Source organism: Erythrolamprus reginae, chromosome Z (assembly GCF_031021105.1).
Source record: "Erythrolamprus reginae isolate rEryReg1 chromosome Z, rEryReg1.hap1, whole genome shotgun sequence".
Taxonomy (NCBI): domain Eukaryota; kingdom Metazoa; phylum Chordata; class Lepidosauria; order Squamata; family Dipsadidae; genus Erythrolamprus; species Erythrolamprus reginae.
Window position 1 is genome coordinate 28144309 of NC_091963.1, and position 21075 is coordinate 28165383.

General features: G+C 37.5%; 1 protein-coding gene across 1 annotated transcript in view; it reads right to left on the reverse strand.

The window, feature by feature from the left end:
* Positions 1-9154: 9154 nt before the first annotated feature.
* Positions 9155-21075, reverse strand: part of ITGA8 (integrin subunit alpha 8) — a 171601-nt gene continuing 159680 nt past the window's right edge. Inside the window, exons 29-30 of the mRNA XM_070767084.1 lie at positions 14965-15087; positions 9155-12247 (exon numbers count right to left, since the gene is read on the reverse strand). Of these exons, the coding sequence (XP_070623185.1) occupies positions 12161-12247; positions 14965-15087 (210 nt within the window). The 3' untranslated portion in view covers positions 9155-12160. The remainder of the gene's footprint in view (positions 12248-14964; positions 15088-21075) is intronic.

Consider the following 21075-nt stretch of genomic DNA (forward strand, 5'->3'; position numbering starts at 1 on the left):
GCCAAGTACCACTGGGACCACTTTCATTGGCTTATGCCAGAGTTGTTGCAGCTCGATTTTTAGATCTTCGTATTTCACTAATTTGTCTACCTGCTTCTCCTTAATTCTGCTGTTCCCTGGGATTGCGATGTCGATGATCCATACTTTCTTTTTCTCCACGATCACAATGTCTGATGTGTTATGCTTCAGAATGCGGTCAGTCTGAAGTCGGAAGTCCCACAGTAGTTTTGCTTGCTCATTTTCAACCACTTTTTCGGGCTTATGATCCCACCAGTTCTTTGCCACTGGTAAATGGTAGTTCCAGCACAAGTTCCAGTGGATCATCTGTGCCACAGCATCATGTCTATGCTTGTAGTCAGTCTGTGCAATCTTTTTGCAGCAGCTGAGTATGTGATCGATTGTTTCATCTGTTTCTTTACAGAGTCTGCACTTTGGATCATCTGTTGATTTTTCAATTCTGGCTTTGACAGCATTTGTTCTAATGGCCTGTTCTTGTGCCGCCAGTATTAGTACTTCTGTCTCCTTTTTGAGTGTTCCACTTGTAAGCCATGACCAGGTCTTTTCTTTATCCACTTTGCCTTCAATCTTCTCCAAGAACTGTCCATGCAATGCTTTGTTCCGCCAACTGTCCATATGACACTGAGTTACATTTTTTTCTGTACTGGTCCTTAGTTTGCTTCACCTTGAGAAGCTTCCTATTGTTGACCTCCATCAACGCTGACTCTTTGCTCCCTTTCACGTAGTCAGCTAATGCATGCTTCTCTTCTTCTACTATCTGCTTCACTTGCAAAAGTCCTCTGCCGCCTATTTTCCTTGGTAAATACAGCCTATCAACGTCACCGTGGGGGTGTAGTGCATGATGGATCGTCATTATTATTATTATTATTATTATTATTATTATTATTATTATTATTATTATTATTACCTGCACAGCTGCAGTAGCAGAATTGCACTGGAGTCTGTTCCACTCAGAGCCATGGGGGCAAGCACACAACATCCTTTTCAAACATCCTTAGCAGCCCACCTCTGACTGTATCCCCTCTCTCTCTTTCTCTCACTTCCCTATTTTTATGATCTGCGATAAAGGGCAGCATAGAAATCCAAACAAATAAATAAATCTCTATAGCCTTTCAACTAAATATCTGTTGTTGGCTTGGAATTCTGGCAAATGTTGACTGTAAAGCCCCAAGCTAGAGAAAATTGGGTAAAGTCAAACAAATATTAGAGAGGCAACACCAGCAAATGTTTGATAGTGAGGAGTTGAGGGAAAGCACTGTGAATGCTACAGACCCTTGGTATGCCTAAGCCAGCTGACTGCCCTCAGGTTTAGTTGAGGCTGCAATAGAGGCAATTGTTTTTGTATATGAAATTGGAAGAGTGCCTTGCTTTCCTTTCTCCCGGTTATGAAATGTCTAAGTCCACCTCTACTCTTGGATGCTTCCCATTCTTGAATTTGGAATTGATCACTTGGTATTCAGGGATATAAGTTAATAAAGATCAGATGGATCTGTTCTTTTCAGAAGGATTCAATAGTTTCATTGCCAAACTGGAAAGCAACTAAGATGCACTACAAAATGATGAGGGACCATTTCTATAAATAGTCTACTTTATGGAGTTTCCATAAGTCTTGGTGTAATACACTGAAGCTAAGCATATATTCTTTCTGAAGAAAATATGGCAGTACACAAGCAGCTTCTGTATTTCCTACTTTCCAAGCTACAACTTATGCAAATCGTCTCCAGGCTACAACTTTTAACTTCCTACATATGTAATCCTTCAATTTCTCCTTTTCCCCCTTGGTTTTTAAAATTTTCTAAAAAGAATTTTAGAAGTCTTAAAAAAAAATATCAATATATGGGAAACATTTTGGCAAGTGCATTCTAAACGTTAATGATGCGATATGCTGTCTTTACAAAAAGCACATGATTAGCCTTCAGCCTTACCTGCATTCTGAATTCCAGTTCAAACAGAAGACCCTGTTATTATTATTTTTAATTAAAAGACTAGGGCAGTTTAAGGACTACAATATTCTGAAATAATCATTATTCATGGAAATGCATGTTGAATGTTTAGGGAGCTATAACGTAAATTACACTGCCCTGCAATGCCCAACAAATCAGTGGTAGGATTCAGCTGGTTTGGCCTGATAACTGGATTGAGGAAGTAAGTGGTATGCTTACCTAGTTTTGGTTGGTAGTGCACGAGATGTTGTTTTGTTGTTGGGGCATGGTGGGTTGGATGTTGTGGAACGGATTGCAGGTCTTGTTTTTGAGGCAGTTGACATGGTAATCTATGTATAAGTTTGTTTCACCTAGATCTAGTTGACTTTTGAGTTCCGCACAGAGTTCTCAGGAGAGGATGCATTGTAATAGAGATAAATCCGGTCTAGATGTAAGTTTGCTGTGGTTGGTATTGTTTCTGGCAATGGAGTTTATAGTGTAAATGAATTGCTGGACTCATTTTACAAACCATTCTGCAGAATCGGGGGGGGGGGGGGGGCAGTAAGCCATCATTATTCTTGTGCACAGGGCCACTTCTGGAAACTTTGATGATTTCGCCAGAGGTAATTATTTGTGTATGATGGTTGCTGATGATGTTACATACTATGTTGATGTCAGGCTCGTCGTTTTCTTTCAGTCCAAATAGGATTGCATTGTGATGTTTCTGCTTGCACTCAATGGTGTCTTTGACTAATTGAGATGTCGGTGGTTGAGTTGGTAGGCCCTTGTGGTTGTTGTTGAGGAAGCATTTGAAGTGATTCTAGGTATTTCATTGGTTGGATTTGCATTTTTCTGTGCTTGGATTATTTTTAATCCAAAATTGTAAAACGTGATTCTAGGTACATCAGTAGTCATGATTCCAATTTTGTTTCAACGGTTTCTATGGTTGTTTGTTGTGTCTTTGTGGTTGCTTCTAAGGTATGGATTCTGTCAGACACAGCAATAAAGTTGTCTAGTTTTGGTGAGCAGAATGGGCATATATAGAAAAATGAAGGGCACGCCGGCAGAACACCAGCAAGGTGTTAGAGTGAACGCTGGAGCTCACCCTGCCATACAGCAGCATTTATTATTATTATTATTATTATTATTATTATTATTATTATTATTATTATTATTTATTAGATTTGTATGCTGCCCCTCTCCGTAGACTCGGGGCGGTTCACAACAATAACAAGAACAATGTAAGAACAAATCTAATGATTTAAAAAATGTTAAAAACCTCATTATTAAAAGCAAACATACACACAAACATACCATGTATAAACTGTATAGGCCCGGGGGAGATGTCTCAGTTCCCCCATGCCTGACGGCAGAGATGGGTCTTAAGAACTTTACGAAAGGCAAAGAGGGTGGGGGCAGTTCTAATCTCCGGGGGGAGCTGGTTCCAGAGGGTCGGGGCCGCCACAGAGAAGGCTCTTCTCCTGGGTCCCGCCAAACGACATTGTTTAGTCGACGGGACCCGGAGAAGGCCAACTCTGTGGGACCTAACCGGTCGCTGGGATTCGTGCGGCAGAAGGCGGTCCCGGAGGTATTCTGGTCCGATGCCATTTAGGTACCTTGACATATGAGTCTAATTCGTTCCAGACCCGAGCTCGTATGTCGATCAACTCACAGACTTTGTTTTTCTGCGCCGAGATAACTGGAAGCATGGAATTCTTGCGCCATCTAGTGGAAGCTTGGCTCATATCCCGAATTTGAGCTCGGGTGTCGAACAGAAATTTTGCTCGCGTCTCGGCTCGTAACTTGGAATACTCGCATGTGGAGCAGCTCGTATCTAGAGGTACTACTGTAATTAGATGTCTTATGCTCTCCAAGACTACAGTCCTGTAGTTGCAAATTCTGAAGGTAACAATACATTTGGAGAGCATCAGGTTGCAGTTGGTTGGCCTTTAATGAGTGAGCCTCTCCCAACCTCCAAATTCTTAATTTGATTTTGCTATTTTCTTTGCCTCTTTTGTTGAAGAGCAGCAGCCACTCAAGCATAAGAGATGAATGTAACATATTGTTTGAAAGGAAATTATTTTAAAAGTATGAGTATTTTGTAACCAAATGCCATGGCTGATATAGCAATGCTTCAGAAGTTTAGTGGACTCTTTTAACAGAAACCTAGAGCAGACTCTTATAAGCTCCTTAGTGGAGAGGAGGTGAACTGACTATTAATGGTGCCCACTGACTTGTTGGCTTGCCATACAGCTTGGAAAAGAATTTTCTGCTGGCTTTGCAATTGTTTAATGTTTGCCTTGAAATAATGACATTAGCTGATTCCAGGCAGATGGTAATGCAATAAACAGAGGGCTGTAAAAATATTTACTGATCCCTCACATCCTGGACATGAACTGTTTCAACTCCTACCCTCAAAATGTCGCTACAGAGCACTGCATACCAAGACAACTAGAAGAGTTTTTTCCCAAACGCCATCACTCTGCTAAACAAATAATTCCCTCAACACCCTCAAACTATTTACTAAGTCTGCACTACTATTTCTACTAGTTTTTAAAATCATTCCTATCACCCATTTCCTCTGATTTATGACTGTAACTTGTTGCTTTTATTCTTACAATTTTTATAAATATTGTTTCTTCATTGCTTATTTGACCCCTATGGCAATCATTAAGTGTTGTACCTCATGATTCCTGACAAATGTATCTTTTTCTTTTATGTATACTGAGAACATATGCACCAAAGACAAATTCCTTGTGTGTCCAATCACACTTGGCCAATAAAGAATTATATTCTAAGTGGCCTTCAAAATGGTATGGAATAATGTTCATTTGTCACTTAAGGTGGCATTATCAATAATAACTATTATTCTTTAAGTGAAAAAACAACAACTTTTATAATTTGGAACTTTAATACTACATTTTAAAATAGGTTACAGAATAATAGATAAGAGCCTTTGGCTGAAATAAAAGCAATTGATTGGATTCTTTCCCCTGTATTAAAATACATTTCTCTCTCTGTCATATTAATCTATTCCCACCCCCCATTTGTATTTAGTCTTGCAATTTCCCCAGTGTGGCTTATTTTTATTTATTTTAAAAATGGCTTTACTTTACATTTTTATAACAACTTCTAGAGCAATATTGAAGATTTCATTAAAGACATAGAGTGAACCATATGGAGCCCCAGGGTCACAGGTTATCATCAGTGCTTTAAGTTAAAACTGTAGGTAAGATATTTAAACTTCTCTTTATATAGATAGCACTTATCAATCTACATGCTGTTTATTGTCAAAGACAGGCACTATTGTAACGATAAACAAGACAGCCTTTTTACTTCTCCACATATTGAGAGAGGGTAGAAAGAATATAATTTCAACATTTTATCTCCAAAGAGTAAATGAGGCAGTAAAAAGGGTTTTAGATGTAAGAAAGGATTGTAGTTTTTTTCTGCTCCATTTTAAGATGAAAATCTGTGATGCTTTGGCACTAACCTCATCTTCAATTTGAAAACTAATGAGCAGACAGACAATAAAGATATTTTGAATTGTTACAATCACCTCTGGAAGGTTTACCGGTATTTATGTTCCACAAAGATTGTTTCTGGAACATAACATAACCCTTGATTGAAAAGGGGCAAAAATAGAATTATCTCAGTAATAAAACATCCTGTTCTTTTGAACTGGTAAGTAACCACAGAAGACAACAGTGGGAACCAAATATTGGACTTGGAGGGTGGGGTTTTTTGTTATGGTTTTGCCTGATTCTCTTTTCCAATCAGCTGTTTTTTTGTTATTATTTGTTTGCTTTACACACAGTAGGGTAGTAACAATGAATGACGTGCCTGCATCACCATCTGAAGTCAGTTAAAAACACACTAGTTTCTTAGATATTAAAAACATTCCTGCTGCGTCATATTATGGCGCCAGCATAAGCTAAAATCAAGATTTTACATTGTTAAGAGGCGCTAATTTCAGACAGTATTTCAACATGGATGTGTGCCAGTCAGCATAAATAAAGATGTGTGCCTATAAACAATAACTTGAGAAGAATGTGAAGCATTTTCTCCCCAAAATATTTGCAAAAAAGGAAGTTTACTACAATAAATTAAGTTCAAAGTATCATTGTCTGTTTAGGACTTCCCATTAATCTCTAACTGTGAAGAAAGGTCATTTACCTCAAATATTGGTATAATATGGCAACAGTAATAAAAAGGTGTTGTGGTTAGCTCTGGCCCAGCTCCTGCCCCAAGCAATGTGGAGGTGGATGTGGGGGAGACATCCACATGCCGCAGGCCTGTTTTGCTTCCAGTAGAATCTGTCTCCTCTGACCAAGGAAGCATGAGTGACAGGGAAGAGGGGAGTTTGGCAGACAGCCCAAGAGGAGATCAATCATCCCTGGATTCTGAACAAGAATTTATGACACATCCACGCATGCGTAGAGTGATGCATAGGAGACAACAAATGAAGGATTATTACAAGAGAAAATGAGGCCACCTGTGGTTGGGTGGGACTGCTGTAATTAGTGCTATAGATAAAAGTGCAGCCTGGTGTGTTAGCCTCCTGGCAGTTTATCTAATTTGTTGTTTCATCAAGATCGTGGTTTTTTGCTGTTCAGGATTGTGTGTGTGGACTCTGGACTTTAGAATTGGACTCAATTTCCCAGTTATTGGGTGAGCAATTGGATGGCATTTCCACTGTGCCTTGTACCAGAAAATCCCTTTGACATTTAAAAAGGGAACTGTTTCTGTTTTTGTTTATATAAAAACTTTTGGGTTTTCCTTTTATCGTGTGGTGTGTGTCTTCCTGGACTAATTACCTTGTAATTATGGGAGGTTGAAACACGCCGGCAGAACAAAAAGGATAGAAATATTTTATATTTTACGTTTAAAATTCTGTATTCCCCTCCGAAATCAGGACACTGTGGTTCTTGAAATGTGTTCCACAGCCCCATATGGCTCTTGAGCCAGTAAATGCCCTAAAAGTACAACTTGATCAACCTAAACAATTTGAAATTGACTAACCAAGTATAATGGCTTCCATTCAAAATAGTGTATTAAAAGTATTTTAATAATAGTATTATTAAAGTCTTATTGAAGTATTTTAATAGTATTACTAATACAATAGTAAGATTTAAAAAACAAACAAACCAAGAACCCACTAACAAAGTAGTACAATTTTAATCAAGCTTAGGTTAGATATTATTGCTTAAAAGGAGATGGTAACACAGATGCTTAGATCAGTAATCACACAAATGGGATGATGCTACTCAAGAGTTGACCACCTTTCACCTCTTTTCTGATGAAAGACCCATTTGGGGAAAGGTATCAGACAATAAACTTAATAGATAGACATGCTGCTGATGATCACAAATCTATCATGACTTGGAAGAAACTGGTAACAAGTATGTATGCTTAAAAAACTTGAACATATTTTCTTGATAGCGTCAAGGCCTAATCATCATCACTTTGTAGCTATATCCTAATTGTGGAAGATCTTGTAGAACAGTTTAATTTTATATTTCTGTATTACCACATGCATCTATAGCTTCATATTTCTTCAATAGCTTCATATATACAAGAGAAATAAATCGATCTCTATCTTTACATGTTTAGTTTTCTGTGGGGGGAGGTGGTGTTCAAAATCAGCAAAGGAAAAATAGCATAACTGGACATGTCCAGGCAAGAACAGAAAAGAGCAACCAGAATGATAAAGGGACTGGAAACCAAGACATACGAAGAGAGGTTGCTGGACCTGGGCATAGATAGTCTAGCAAAAAGGAAGGCCAGAGGAGGCATGATAGCAGTATACAGATATTTGAGGGGATGCCACAGAGAGGAGGGGGGTCACACTATTTCCCAGGGCACCTGAAAGCCAACCAGGAGCAACGGATGGAAACTGACCAAAGAGAGATTCAACCTGTAAATAAGGAAGAACTTCTGATGGTGATAGCAATTAACCATTAGAACGGCCTGCCAGCGGAGGTTGTGAATACCCCATCACTTGACACATTCAAAAGGAAACCAGACTGCCATCTTGCTGGGATGGTGTTGGGTTTCCTGCTTGAGCAGCTGTTGGATTTGATGACCTGCAAGGTCCCTTTCAACTTGAATGAATGAATGAATGAATAAGCAGTCGTTTGGCGGGCCCCAGGGGAAGAGCCTTCTCTGTGGCGGCCCTGGCCCTCTGGAACCAACTCCCCCTGGAGATTACAACTGCCCCCACCCTTCCTGTCTTTCGTAAACTACTTAAGACTCACTTTTTCCGCCAGGCTTTTTTATATATATATACTTTGTTTTATGTTTGGTATGAATGTTGCTGTTTGGTTTTTAAATAATGATATGGTTTTATATGTTTTTAATATTAGATTTGTTCCACTGTTATATTGTTTTTATTCCTGTTGTGAGCCGCCCCGAGTCTTCGGAGAGGGGCGGCATACAAATCTAATAAATAAATAAAATAAATAAGCAAGCAAGCAAGCAGCCAGCCAAATACTATATAGCTGTACATTTCCAATTTATAATCAATAACGTTTCTGAAAACGATCCCTAAAAGTTGCAAACATTTTTGCAAAAGAATGTAAGATATGGAGGACTAGAAATATGAAAAATTTATTATCATAGTATCTCTCACTTATGTGATACTGGGTTAACACTGTAATTGTCCAAAATGGGCTTGAGACAAACTCATTGTGATTATTTCCTTTCCCAATTTTTATTTTGTTTTTCACTAAAATAATCAATGACCAGAAACTGAATAAAATAAACGGTTGACTTTAATTGTACTTAGTCCTTCCTTCTTCATGCGCACAAATGCTGGTTGTTCTCCAGCATTGTTGGTATTATTTATTTTAGTAGATGAAGATATCGGTGAGAAAGACTAATTAATTCCCCTACTGACTTGAATGAGTTACACGTTGTGCATCTATTTCAGGGTTGTCTATGTAGGTGAAGTAAACAGTTGAATTTTCATAGCCATTGGCAAGCAGTAAATTAGTGTTAGTGGCTATTCATAGCACTTGTATGATCAGGGCCACATAGAAGCCTGATTTTCTTCCTTTCATATATCTTCTCTATTTTTATATCTTTTCTTCTATCCTTTTCTTTATATATATTACTACATGTCTATTCTCTTCAATATGGATTGTGTATTGGACAAAATAAATAAATAAATAAAATACATTTTGTTTTAAATAAATGTTAACAAAATATGGAGGTAAGATAACAGTTATTTTATTTCTTAATCAATCTGAACTTCTTTTAAGAACAAAATGCCAGTGTAAACATGCACCATGTACATAGATAATATAAAAGTATTGCACATAAGAACATTTTTAAAAAACATATTCTATCTCATTAACCCAAGACAATTATGGGCAACTGATGTACATGTGTGCAGCCAGTTCTGGATTATATATCAATCTTTACTATTCTTGCCAAAAATAATGCTAATTGCTTTGCTTACATAGATGGATATTAAGCAGTTGAGGTGAAACTGCTTTCACAGATAGAGCAGTAATCCTTTACATGGTATATGAATACAGAAGGAAACAACACAATAGTACTCCATTCTTGACTATTTTTCTCAATTCATAATTGCTAATTATGAACATGAAAATCACAATAATTTTAATTATGATCAAGTAGATTTTAGGCTAAAATGAAAACTACAGAGAATAATATAGCTTCTTTAGATGCAGAATTAATTTTTGTGCGCTGTAACAGGAAACTGCTAATATAATGCATCTGTAATGCATCTGAACAATGGCAATAAGAATAAATGTGAATGGGCCATCATTTTCTCCTAATACCTCCTTTATTCTCTCATTCTTTCTGACATTTACTTTTCTCTTTTCTCTTCACTGCCAGTCAGCATATAAGAGAACAGAGTTTATTCTTAAAAGAACATTGAGCTCATCATTTGCAGAGGCCTTTTGAAATTAGATCAAAGGCCAGATGAAATTAGACCAAGGGCCAGAGGTTGCCTGTCCTTAGTTGAGTGATTACAGGCTTCCTCTATTTATTTTAAACAGCTTGTTTAAATATTCCTCTGCAAAGGTTCTTTTGATTCCTACAAAGTCTCTGTTTCTCTAAAATAATAGCAGCCTAGCAAATGGATAGGATTTTTAGAAAAATAGGTGATAATACCTAGTTAACCTTGGCTGATCTGGAAAAGTTAAACAAGGTCGGACTTGATAATACTTGGACCACCAGGAATCTGAAGACTGTGGGATAAACTCTATGAGTTTAGTTAAAATGTCTCAGAATAAAACCTGGGCAACTTGTTCAGCTATTCAGTTAACTGCTAGAAACTGATATTTTTCAAAACCTTCTTTGAAGAATGGATTGGCAGGTTTTGGATTTTTCTTGATTGCGGAAAAATATACAAAATGTTCAAAGAATTCTAGCAGCAGAAAGGGATAGGGCTTTTCCTCTGTGTCCACCTCGACGACAACAGAAATTACATAATAGGTTTTTACTTTTGTAGAACAAACAGTAGGATTATTGGAGCAATTGAAACTGGGACATCTGATGTTAGACATAGCATCGATAAACCAATCCAAGAGAAGATAATGAGATGCTGAAAATATAAACACTTGGGTAAGACTTAGTGCAGAATTTTTCACTGTTTGCACAAATACATTTTTTTGCCAAAAAGTACAGCTGCAAATATTCCAAAAACACAAATATATTTTGATTTTTGTCAAAGGAAAATACTTTAATCCTATCATTACATAATCTATAGACTGGAAATCATTTTGGACTTGGCCCAATAAAAAATACAATCTATAAAAAACATTAAGCATGTTCACAAATCTGCTTGCTTAGTGAAGTCACTCCATGGGAGAGATCAGCCAAGCTTCTAAGAGTTGCTGGAATCATTTTTATATGCATCGAATTATGTCATTGAACCATCATTGTTAGAGAGCAGGCAAACATTCCTTGGAAGATATACAATTCTAAATAACCTGCACCTATGGGGAATCATAGGAGCAAAAACAGAGAAACACATCGGTTGTTTCAAAAAGTTTCTGAGTAAAATTGATGAAGGTCCTTTCAAAATTGAATCTGCTAGCCAGATGTCTCAGTGGCTTTAGGAACTTTAGGATTTATTTAACTGTACAACTCCAAATATTTAATTCTTCTGTATAATCCATCAATTCAAAGCAAATGTTAACTATATAATTTGTGAACTACAGAATGTTTCTTAGGAAGGGTTGAGGAATTATTTTTATTTCTTGATCTGATTTAATTTACATGGAGTCTTTCTATTAAATCAAATTTACCAATTAGTTTTTCTCTTGTCTTGCCTTTACAATTTATTACCTAGGCCCCCTGTTGGAAAGAACTAGGTTATATTACTAGAATACAGTACAGATAATTTATACGGATTCAACCCTTCTCCTTTTTGGTTTGTGTTTTGTTCCCTAGAATACCATACTTTTCCTTACTATCATGAAATTGCAAACAATTTTAATCTGTTTCGTTCATGATGTAGAGTCATTAAATAAATGGACATTTCTATTTTAAGCTTTTGTATTAAGGCTCATTTTCAAGCTCTGAAATTTTATAAATTTTTATAATACATTTACTCCTAACAAAGGAATATAAAACTTTGCTTCTTTCCAAACATTTATAATTAGTACATGGAATGCAAAGAATATAGTCACTCTATTTACAAGTGAAATAGTGAAAACAAAATATTTCAGACCCTATTTTTGTAGGATGCCCAGTCTACAAAAGATAGATAAATACTTGTGTGTCTTACTTTCAAGAAGTACTTTGAAAGGCTACTTTAATACTACCCATAATATTGCTTGCCTCCCTGAGCCAGTGTTTATAAAAGTTTCTATCCTTAGGGAGATGCCTCAAGATTTTGCCAATATACAGTAGAGTTGAACATTGTGTCTTGTTCATCTTCATCCATTTAAATGTTGTTGGCTTTCCATCTCTGCTTCATTTGGATTTATGACTGCTTTTGATGTATCCAGTAATTTCACTAAGAATCAGTTTTGAAAAACTAAAACATTCTTTTTCATTAGCTCTTTTTGGATGGAAGGTTGCTCGTCAATTCCGAGGCAGAGATAGCAGTGTTTTTTTGTCTTCTATAATCTGAATATGTAGAATATTGCATAGGTCCAATTACAGATATTTGGCAATCTTGATCCAAATTAAGGTTCCTAGTAACATGAACACAAACCCTTGATCTGGACACTCGTTTTCTAGATATCAGTAGTCTTGTCACTTGTTAGATGAACTTTTTCAGCCATGTCATCTCTAGGTGGCCTGGCTCTGTCAAAAAACCCACACTAGAACAAAACAATACAATACGAGTAAATTGGGGGGGGGGGGGAGAAACAATCATCTGATTACTATAACATCATATTTCTAAATTTCAGACTATTATTAGGACTCCACTAAATATGCTTATGCAAATCAAATGACTCCAGATATATTGTAATTCTCATAATCATTGGCAAGTGGGGCTTGAATTGCTAGTTAAAACATCTGCATTTTTGAAATTAAACCATTTTGGGAATTTTTTTTTTCAAAATAGTAAGATAATATATCAAATCAGCTTACAGCCAGAACTGAATTTTGCATGTAGGCAACTAATTCAAGTACTCTTTAAGTGATAGAAAGGCTACGTAAAATAACAACAAAGTCCTATTGTATGGAAATCGTACCACTAATACAAGAAGAACTTGTTAGCCTTTCATAAGGCCCTAAAAACCTCACTCTGTTCACGAACGTGGGGCGCTGAATATGTCAAGGGCCCTGTTTCCTAAGTGGCCAAGTATCTTGGCTCCTATGTATATGTATTTTGGATGTTTTAATTGTTTTGTATTGTTTTAAAATGTTTTAGTGTTTTAACTATAATATATTTTTTGAATTGTAAGTCATCCAGAGTTATTGATTGAAATGCAAAATCATAGAAATTAATTAAATGAACAATCAAACAAATAAACAAACAAACAAACAGACAAATAAATAAACTTTCTGTAAGCACACTGTATTCCCAAGACTGTTCAATTTATATGAAAATAAACTGGGGAATAAATCCACTGAATATATCAGTGTTTATTTTTTAATAGATATGACTGAGATCCTGTTGCATACGTCAGATTATGACTGAATTAAAAAACAAGACTATGACTGAATTAAAAAAACAAGAGTCACATTGGTGTTGTAGCAGAAAGCTTGGTGTTGTGGGAGAAGGATAGTTTGATATTTAGAAACAAGACACTGAGTTCTATGCCTCCCTTAGGCATAAAACCTGGCTGAAAGACTTTAGGCCAATCATGTTTACTCAACTAACCCACCTGCCAAAGTTATTATGGACAAAAAAGGAGGCAGAAGTACTAAGCATATTCATTGCCTTGAGTTGATGATAGAGTGGTTATAAAAATATAACATTAATTTCAGCTTTATATCTCAATGTTGCAGATATCCTTAATAACAGTTACATCCCGACACACACAGTAACTGAAAACAATATTAGTTTTGCAGAATGACATCTACACAAAGATACTTTGTTACAAATATTTAACACTGGGGAGGCTTTGTTTTCCCAATGTGAAATGCTTATGAGAATAGATTGCTTTTTAAAGGATATAATGGTGAAAATCAAGTACAGTGATACCTCATCTTACAAACGTCTCATCATACAAACTTTTTGAGATACAAACCCGGGGTTTAAGATTTTTTTGCCTCTTCTTACAAACTATTTTCACCTTACAAACCCACCGCCACCAATGGGATGACCAGCCTCAGGACTTCCGTTGCCAGCGAAGCACCCGTTTTTGCACTGCTGGGATTCCCCTGAGGCTCCTCTCCATGGGAAACCCCACCTCCGGACTTCCATTGACAGTGAAGCACTTGTTTTTGCGATGCTGGGATTCCCCTGCAGCATTGCAAAAACACAGAAGTCCAGAGATGGGGTTTCCTATGGATGGGAACCTCAGGGGAATCCCAGCAGTGCAAAAACGGGCGCTTTGGCTGGCAAAAGGGGTGAATTTTGGGCTTGCACACATTAATCGCTTTTCCATTGATTCCTATGGGAAACATTGTTTCGTCTTACAAACTTTTCACCTTAAGAACCTTGTCCCGGAACCAATTAAGTTTGTAAGACAAGGTATCACTGTATTCAGTATAGGGGGGGGGGGGGAACCATCTTTACAGATGTGAAGTCTGAAAATCATAACTGTGACTATGAATCATTCCAATAGAAAGATCAGAAAGCTGGTGAGTCTCTACTGAAGTATTGTTGGTGAACTGCTATTTCATACCAAGTTGCACTGTGACTGATCTGTTTTCCAACAATGTAAGCAAAGAACAAATAAAAACTTAATGTTGAGCATGAGTATGTCTAAGTAACGGATTATCTGTCTAGATGAGTAACTCTGAGTAACTCAGTCTAGGACAGATGATGTAAAGAAAGGGAATGCATTTTAAAAAAAATAGAGCTCTACTTGGCAGGTCATCAGTGGCATTTAATGCCAGGAATGAATAACTTCCGTCTCACCATGCAGGGAGATCTTACCCATCATGCCATCTTGACAGTATATAATCTAATCACTCAGAATATAATCTAATAAATCAGAAGTTTATGATTACTTTCTAAGGAAACTGCATAACATTGCGTCTATAATAATCTAGCACAAAAATCAAATTTGAATTAATATAAAAAAATAACTAAAATCTATTACTCACATTTTAAACAAAACTCAAAAAAATAACCTCTTGACAATACTAGTGATGCTTCTTTGTTATATTCTGCAGAAAGAGTTGCTGGACAAAATATAAAGGTCTTAAGAATCATAGCTGTTCTTTCTATCCCATTTATAACTAATATTTTTAATAATGTGTTTGAAAACAAGATTTTTTTAAAAAGACCAGCAACACAAACATATTTTTCTCATACATCTATGACTGAATGAGACGGCCAAATTCTTTTCTCTCCTCTCTCTAACTCCAAATTCTGTTCTGTTAACATCCTACCCAATAGTTCCAATATATAACATACCTTCCACAAAGCTAAGGTCAACATAGCCAAAACCAGTAGTCCAAGGAGTATTGCCAATATTATAACCCACAATGGGATTGAAAAGGAAATGTTTGGAGTAGCCCAGATAACAGATGTTTTTATCTGAAATGAAAAAAGAAATTAGTAAAGATACAAGAAGGAAAAAAAACCTTCTATATTAATGAATTTAAATGGCCTAATATGTAAAAGACAGCAGAAAAGCATTTTTGAAGCAGCATAAAGAAAGTATGGCACAAAATCCTCTCTACCTCTACCTCTAAGAAGCATGCTTCATTCTATCTAGTGGTTATAGTGCCCTCCTTTCTCCTAATCTTTGTATACCTGGATAGTCACTCCTAATGCTCACAGGAATGCCTGTTTCAACCGTTTACCTAAACACAGTAGGTCAAATGAATTGGTACTCAGGAAAGTTCAGGTACCTAAAATTAAGTTTATTAATCAAATACAAAGGTTTTCTTAAAAAGGTAATTGGACTTTCCTGTTTTTCCTTCAAGATGTTTCACTTCTCATCCAAGAAGTTTCTTCAGTTCTGACTGAATGGTGGAAAATGGAAGGATTTATATTCCTTGCAGGAATTGCGCAACCAGATGACAAAGCTTCGTGGATGAGTAGTGAAAAGTCTTCAAAGAATCTACATACAAATTAATTAATCAGAATTCATAACATGAGCCAACTCAATATATCTGCATTTTCTTAAACAATTGCAGAAGTAAAAGCTATGTAGCTATAAGTAGTATGGTCTCAGGTACTTCAAATCGCCCCATTCTCTTTTAAAGTTTGAGTAAAAAACACCTAAATAAACCCCATAGGAAAAAATTTCTTCTTTGTAGGGAAAAAAATAAAATAAAATGTGCAAAATTTATTTATTTATTTATTTAATTTTATTTTATTTTTATGCTGACCTTCTCCTTAGACTCAGAGCAACTTACAACATGTTAGCAATAACACTTTTTAACAGAGCCAGCATATTGCCCCCCATATCATTTTATGTCATATGAAAAAGCCAATAGTTTTACAGAATGACAAGGAATGTTCTATTCTGAAACTCTCAAATATAAAAAAAATTCAAATATAATAAAAACAGACTCTTTTAATATTATTTTACTGTATTTTGATTTAATCATAATCACAAATGCTGGCCTAAATCAATGCATCCAGTAAAATTCTTAATCCCTCTATTTTTTTCCAATTTAAATTGAATGTGATGCTTAAAATCTCCATGATTTAGTGGAGGCAAGTACAGTATTGAATTTTGAATATTTATTGACAGAAGATTAGTTATCTATAGCTAAATTATTGGTCTATAATTTACTCTAGAATATGAAGGTCCGGAAATCTGCAATTTAGATAGTCAATTATAACATTTGATTACATTTTATTTGTGGCAATATAGAGAATACTAATGATCAGATGGATATTGTCAGAATGCCTGTCTATCTTTTATGAATTTAGATTGAGACTGAAAAAGTCTTTTTTATGGCTCAGACTGACTATATTAAATGTCAAGGAATGGGGTTCTACCATCTTTTGTTAATTGAATTTCAATTGTTTATTGTGGCAACTAATAAACATATTCCTAACTTCCTAAATGAAAATTGGTTCTTGAATCAATGGCTTGTTTAATTATTCAGTCTTAAAATATTAAATATATGTTGCATTCAACACTGATGATGTTATGGTTTTCATTAATATTTATACAAAGTCATTACCAAAGCTTATTGAAGTAATAAATAAAATGATTTATAAATTGATTATCCTATTAATTGGAAGGAGTCTACTTTGTTATTCTTATCCATAATATGCCAAAAGAGATTAGAATTTATAATTTGTAAAAACTTACTTTAATACTTGGGTGACATATAGGGATGGGCAGCAGCCAGAATGGTTGGGAACGCCGTTCCGGCAGTGGCAACGGAGCACGTAGGCCCTTCTGTTGCCCCTGGGAGTGTACCCGATTGCAATAAAAATTACCATTTTTTTGCTTCTGTGTATGCATAGAAGCAAAGAAACAGCAATTTCTACCCCAAATCTCGCTGCCGCAAGGACGTCAATGCAAGATTTCGGCTGCTGGACCAACAGCTGCCCGCTTGAGCTCCAGCCAGGTGGCCTGCTCTCTGCTGTCCCGCATCGCAGGCATAGTTCCCTCTAAGCTGAGCAGTGAGCAATCGCTCACTTAAAAATCATCATCAACTCAGAGTTTTCCAAACCTGCCCAGAAGCCGAGAGGGAAATTTTATTATTATTTCTGTGCCGCCCAGTCCCGAAGCGACTGCCGCTCAGACACTATACTTTTCCGCTCACCCCAAAAAAATTTTAGAGAGAACACTGATCGCAGGCATCTCTCGGCCATTGTGGGAGAGCAGAGAGCTCGGGGCCGCCCCGCCTGCTCCCTGCGCCATGGCCCATCAACCAGAAGATTGAGGGTAAAAGCCGCGTTGTGGTGGAGTGAGCAGGCTGCTCGCGGCAGCATCAGAGGGTAGGGTGCAGCAGCGGGGTGGCGGCTGGCAACACAGCGGGCAGATGGGAGCCGGTAGCTCCCAATATTAATGCCGGCGCAGAGGGCAGGGGCTGGCAGCGCGACGGGTGGCTGGGAGCCGGCAGCTCCCATCACTCGTGCCGGTGCAGGGGGTGGTTGGCAGCACGGTGGGCAGATGGGGAGTGGCGTAGAGGGACGGGGGGTGGCGCGATGGGGCAGCTCTTACCTTATTATCTCCAATTTCTGAGTTTTTTTGCTTCCATGCATGCGTGGAAGCAAAAAACCCTCAGAAATTGCATGCATGTGCACCCTCGCATGAGATTTCGCTTCTGTGTATGCGCAGAAGCTGAATCACGTGCCGAGTACGAGTGCGCACCAGGGGCGTGCTGAGCGCACATACTGGGGCACATTTCTGGTGTGTTCTGGTAGGGCTAAAATTGGTAGTCCGCCCCGGTGACATCTACCTTAAAAATAAATAATAATGTTGAATTAAATATATCTATTATTATATAGATATAACTAGTTGGTTTAACCTCCCAATGTTATCAAAATAAACATTATATAAAGATGTGATGTAAATTTTAAGAGCGATTTGAAAGTTAATTCCTGTTACTGTAGATACTTTATAAAGGCAGATAAGTCAATGAAAGTATCTTTATGGCAGGCTAAAGCTCCTTGAATGTTTGAACAAACCTTTATCTCATGACTTTTAATATTTTGTCAGTGTATAAAATAAAATAAAACAGGAAATTAAGGGAAGGAAAAGGAGAGAGAGAAAGAAAATGAAGTACAAGGGGAGATAGAAAATGATAGACTTCTGATTCTTTTTAGCACAGTATAAGATAACAACATTACAGATTCATCTTTTTACATTTACATATCAGTTTTTAACAGCCATTTCTATAACAGCAAATTTTCAAAACCAGTCAAAATTTCATTTGTTCATTACAAGCACAAAATCCAGAAGTGATATCCAAATAAAAACATAATTAAATACATTCTACTTTTTGAATAAAACAATCAATGTAAACATTGCTTTTATCTTCCTTGCAGCACACATTATATGTATTTCTATTTGCACTTAATAGTCTTTATAAACTTTATATATTATTATCATTTATAGTAAGATAACATTCCCATTATTCTTTCAGAGTCTTTAACCTTAAAGACAAAAATACTTTCTTCCATCTATTTTTAAAAATTTAAAATCTTTAAAAAATTTGTAAAATATTCTAATATCTTATTTTAGCTGTCTCTTAACACACAGTTAAAGTTCACTTTCAGACCAATAAAATTCCAATTAACTCCACCTAACTCAATAAATTTAGATCACTACCTCTAAGTTATGTTTTCTTCTTGTATACATCCTTTTAAAAACTCTATACTTTTATTTAAACTAATACATTTTTTCTTTAAGTTTTTCTTAACATAGATATCTTTTAATACTTTCAATAATATTTTATAAACTTTAGAAATTGCTTAATTCGTTTATCCATGTGATGTAATCCTGCAAGAAGATTGGTCGCCTGGTTGTTCTGCTGGACCTGTGCAGTTCAGTCTCTGTGATGGCTCCTGAAGAAGAGGTCACTCTGCTGCAGCTCCACTGGTGAGTCCTGGAAGGATCGGGAACTGTTCTCCCGATGTTGTAGCTGCAGCACTATTGCCGGCCTCAGGATGGCTCTCGTCGTTGTCGGAAGACCAAGTAGGATCCCAGATTGGCTCCTGTGTGGTACATCGTAGTTCTCTGGCTGTGAAATGGCAGTTTTGTAGGTGGGGTGGAGACCCTGGTTGTTGCTTGCTGGGACTGGCTTGTCAAAGGCTGGAGGTGTCCTGCCATCTACACTACACTGGTCTATGTGCATCCTCCACTCTTGGCCATCTTCCAACTCTAGTCTGTATGATTTTGACTCAATCGTCTTAAGGATAGTCACTTTTTTCCACTGTGTTTCGCCATCATAGTTGTGGGTGAATACTTTGTCCCTTTCCCCAGTGTCCAATCGACCTCACGTGTGTTCTTGTAGGGTCTAGGTTGAGTGTTATGGTTTCCCCTTGTACTTGCCCAATTCCTTGGAGAAGATGTCGTGGAATTTCTCAAATATGTCTTCTTTCCTGTTGTTAGTGAGGTGGTGTAACCTGGTGATTTGCCCAGAGGTCTGAACATCTCATGCCCAGTAATGTTTGCCTTGGCCCATTAAGTCCAGGACCCCACAAAAGTCTTTTAAGTGTTACAGGCACTTCTGCTATTCCTAAAACTGATTCTATTTTAATTGTCTTTTTGTCACAGTTGGCATGATTTCCTGATATTTAGTCCATGCCACTGTACTATATGTGGATCCTGTGTCCACCTCCATTTTGCATGGTCTTTTATTAATTTATACAGTTATGAAGACCTTATTGTCCTCTTCCGAAACCAAGTATCCCACAGTAGAATAATTACCTCTGTAGGAGCTTGGGCTGTGTTCCTCAGCTCTGTGATAATTTCCCCTCTGAGAGTTCAGTCTACTCTGGTAAGTGCAAGTAGGCCAGTTCCCACCTGTGGATCTTGCTGTGTGTTGCCATCCTGGAACCCGGCTGGTTGCGCTGCTCTGCATACCTCTGCTATGTGTCCTCTTTTCCGCCAATAGTGGCACATGGCGTCCTGGAAGTTGTACCTGGCTCGTGGGTGGTTTCCCAGGCTGTTGGGGCATTTGAGGCTCCTCTATTTGGGTCACTCTCCGATCACAGAGCTGTAGGCACCAGACTACCTCTTCTCTGCCTTCCACCTTGTCCGCCTCTGGAACCTCCAACATCCAGTCAGTCTATAGTTGAGTGTGGTACAATGAAATCGTTGATCATTTCACCCTCTCTCTATGTTTGGTGGTAGAACTCATTTCTACTCAACATTGCCAGGGCTGCTGGATGGTAGTGGTTGGCTAGTGGTTTGAAGAGTGGACCAGGCTACTGCTTTGATATCATCTGGGTCCATCAAGATTTGTGCCATGTTATAAATGTCAGATTCCACAGTACGCAAGGAAAAAAGCCCTCTTCCTGTCGTCTGGAATCTCATGGAAGTTGTTCGCCTGCAGGAACATCCTGAATCGCAACATGTATGTCTTCCAGGATTCCTTCTCAGGGCCATAGTATGCTGGAGCTAGTGAGTTTGCAAAGCCATTATGGATGGCTATGCAGATGTTATTTGTTTGCTTTGTTAAAGATGGCTGCTGTGGCCACGTGGTTTCCTTGTTCCTCAGTACCCTCATCGCCAATGGTAGATCGAGATAATAAGGACTCTGAGATACTGAAGTTGTCCACTGGTTTTTTTGGGAAGCAAATTTTAGCATAGAATTGAATGAGCAACACTCTAAGTGAAGCCACTTTTAAAGCGGCTTGCTTGGAGGCATGGCTCTTACAATTCTCTGAATTTGCGGGTCGCGCTCTAGCCAATCTGCGGCTACCATGTAAATATGGGGTGCATACTTATGTACACAACAATATGCTCCTTCTCTTCTTCCTCGACACTGATGGGAGCTTCTGAAGGTTTTGAAGACTCTGGCTGAATCTCTACCTCTGGCACCGAGTCCTCTTCAGCCTCCTGTCTGACTCGGATGCCAGCGGCACAGGTTGCTGGAGCATCAC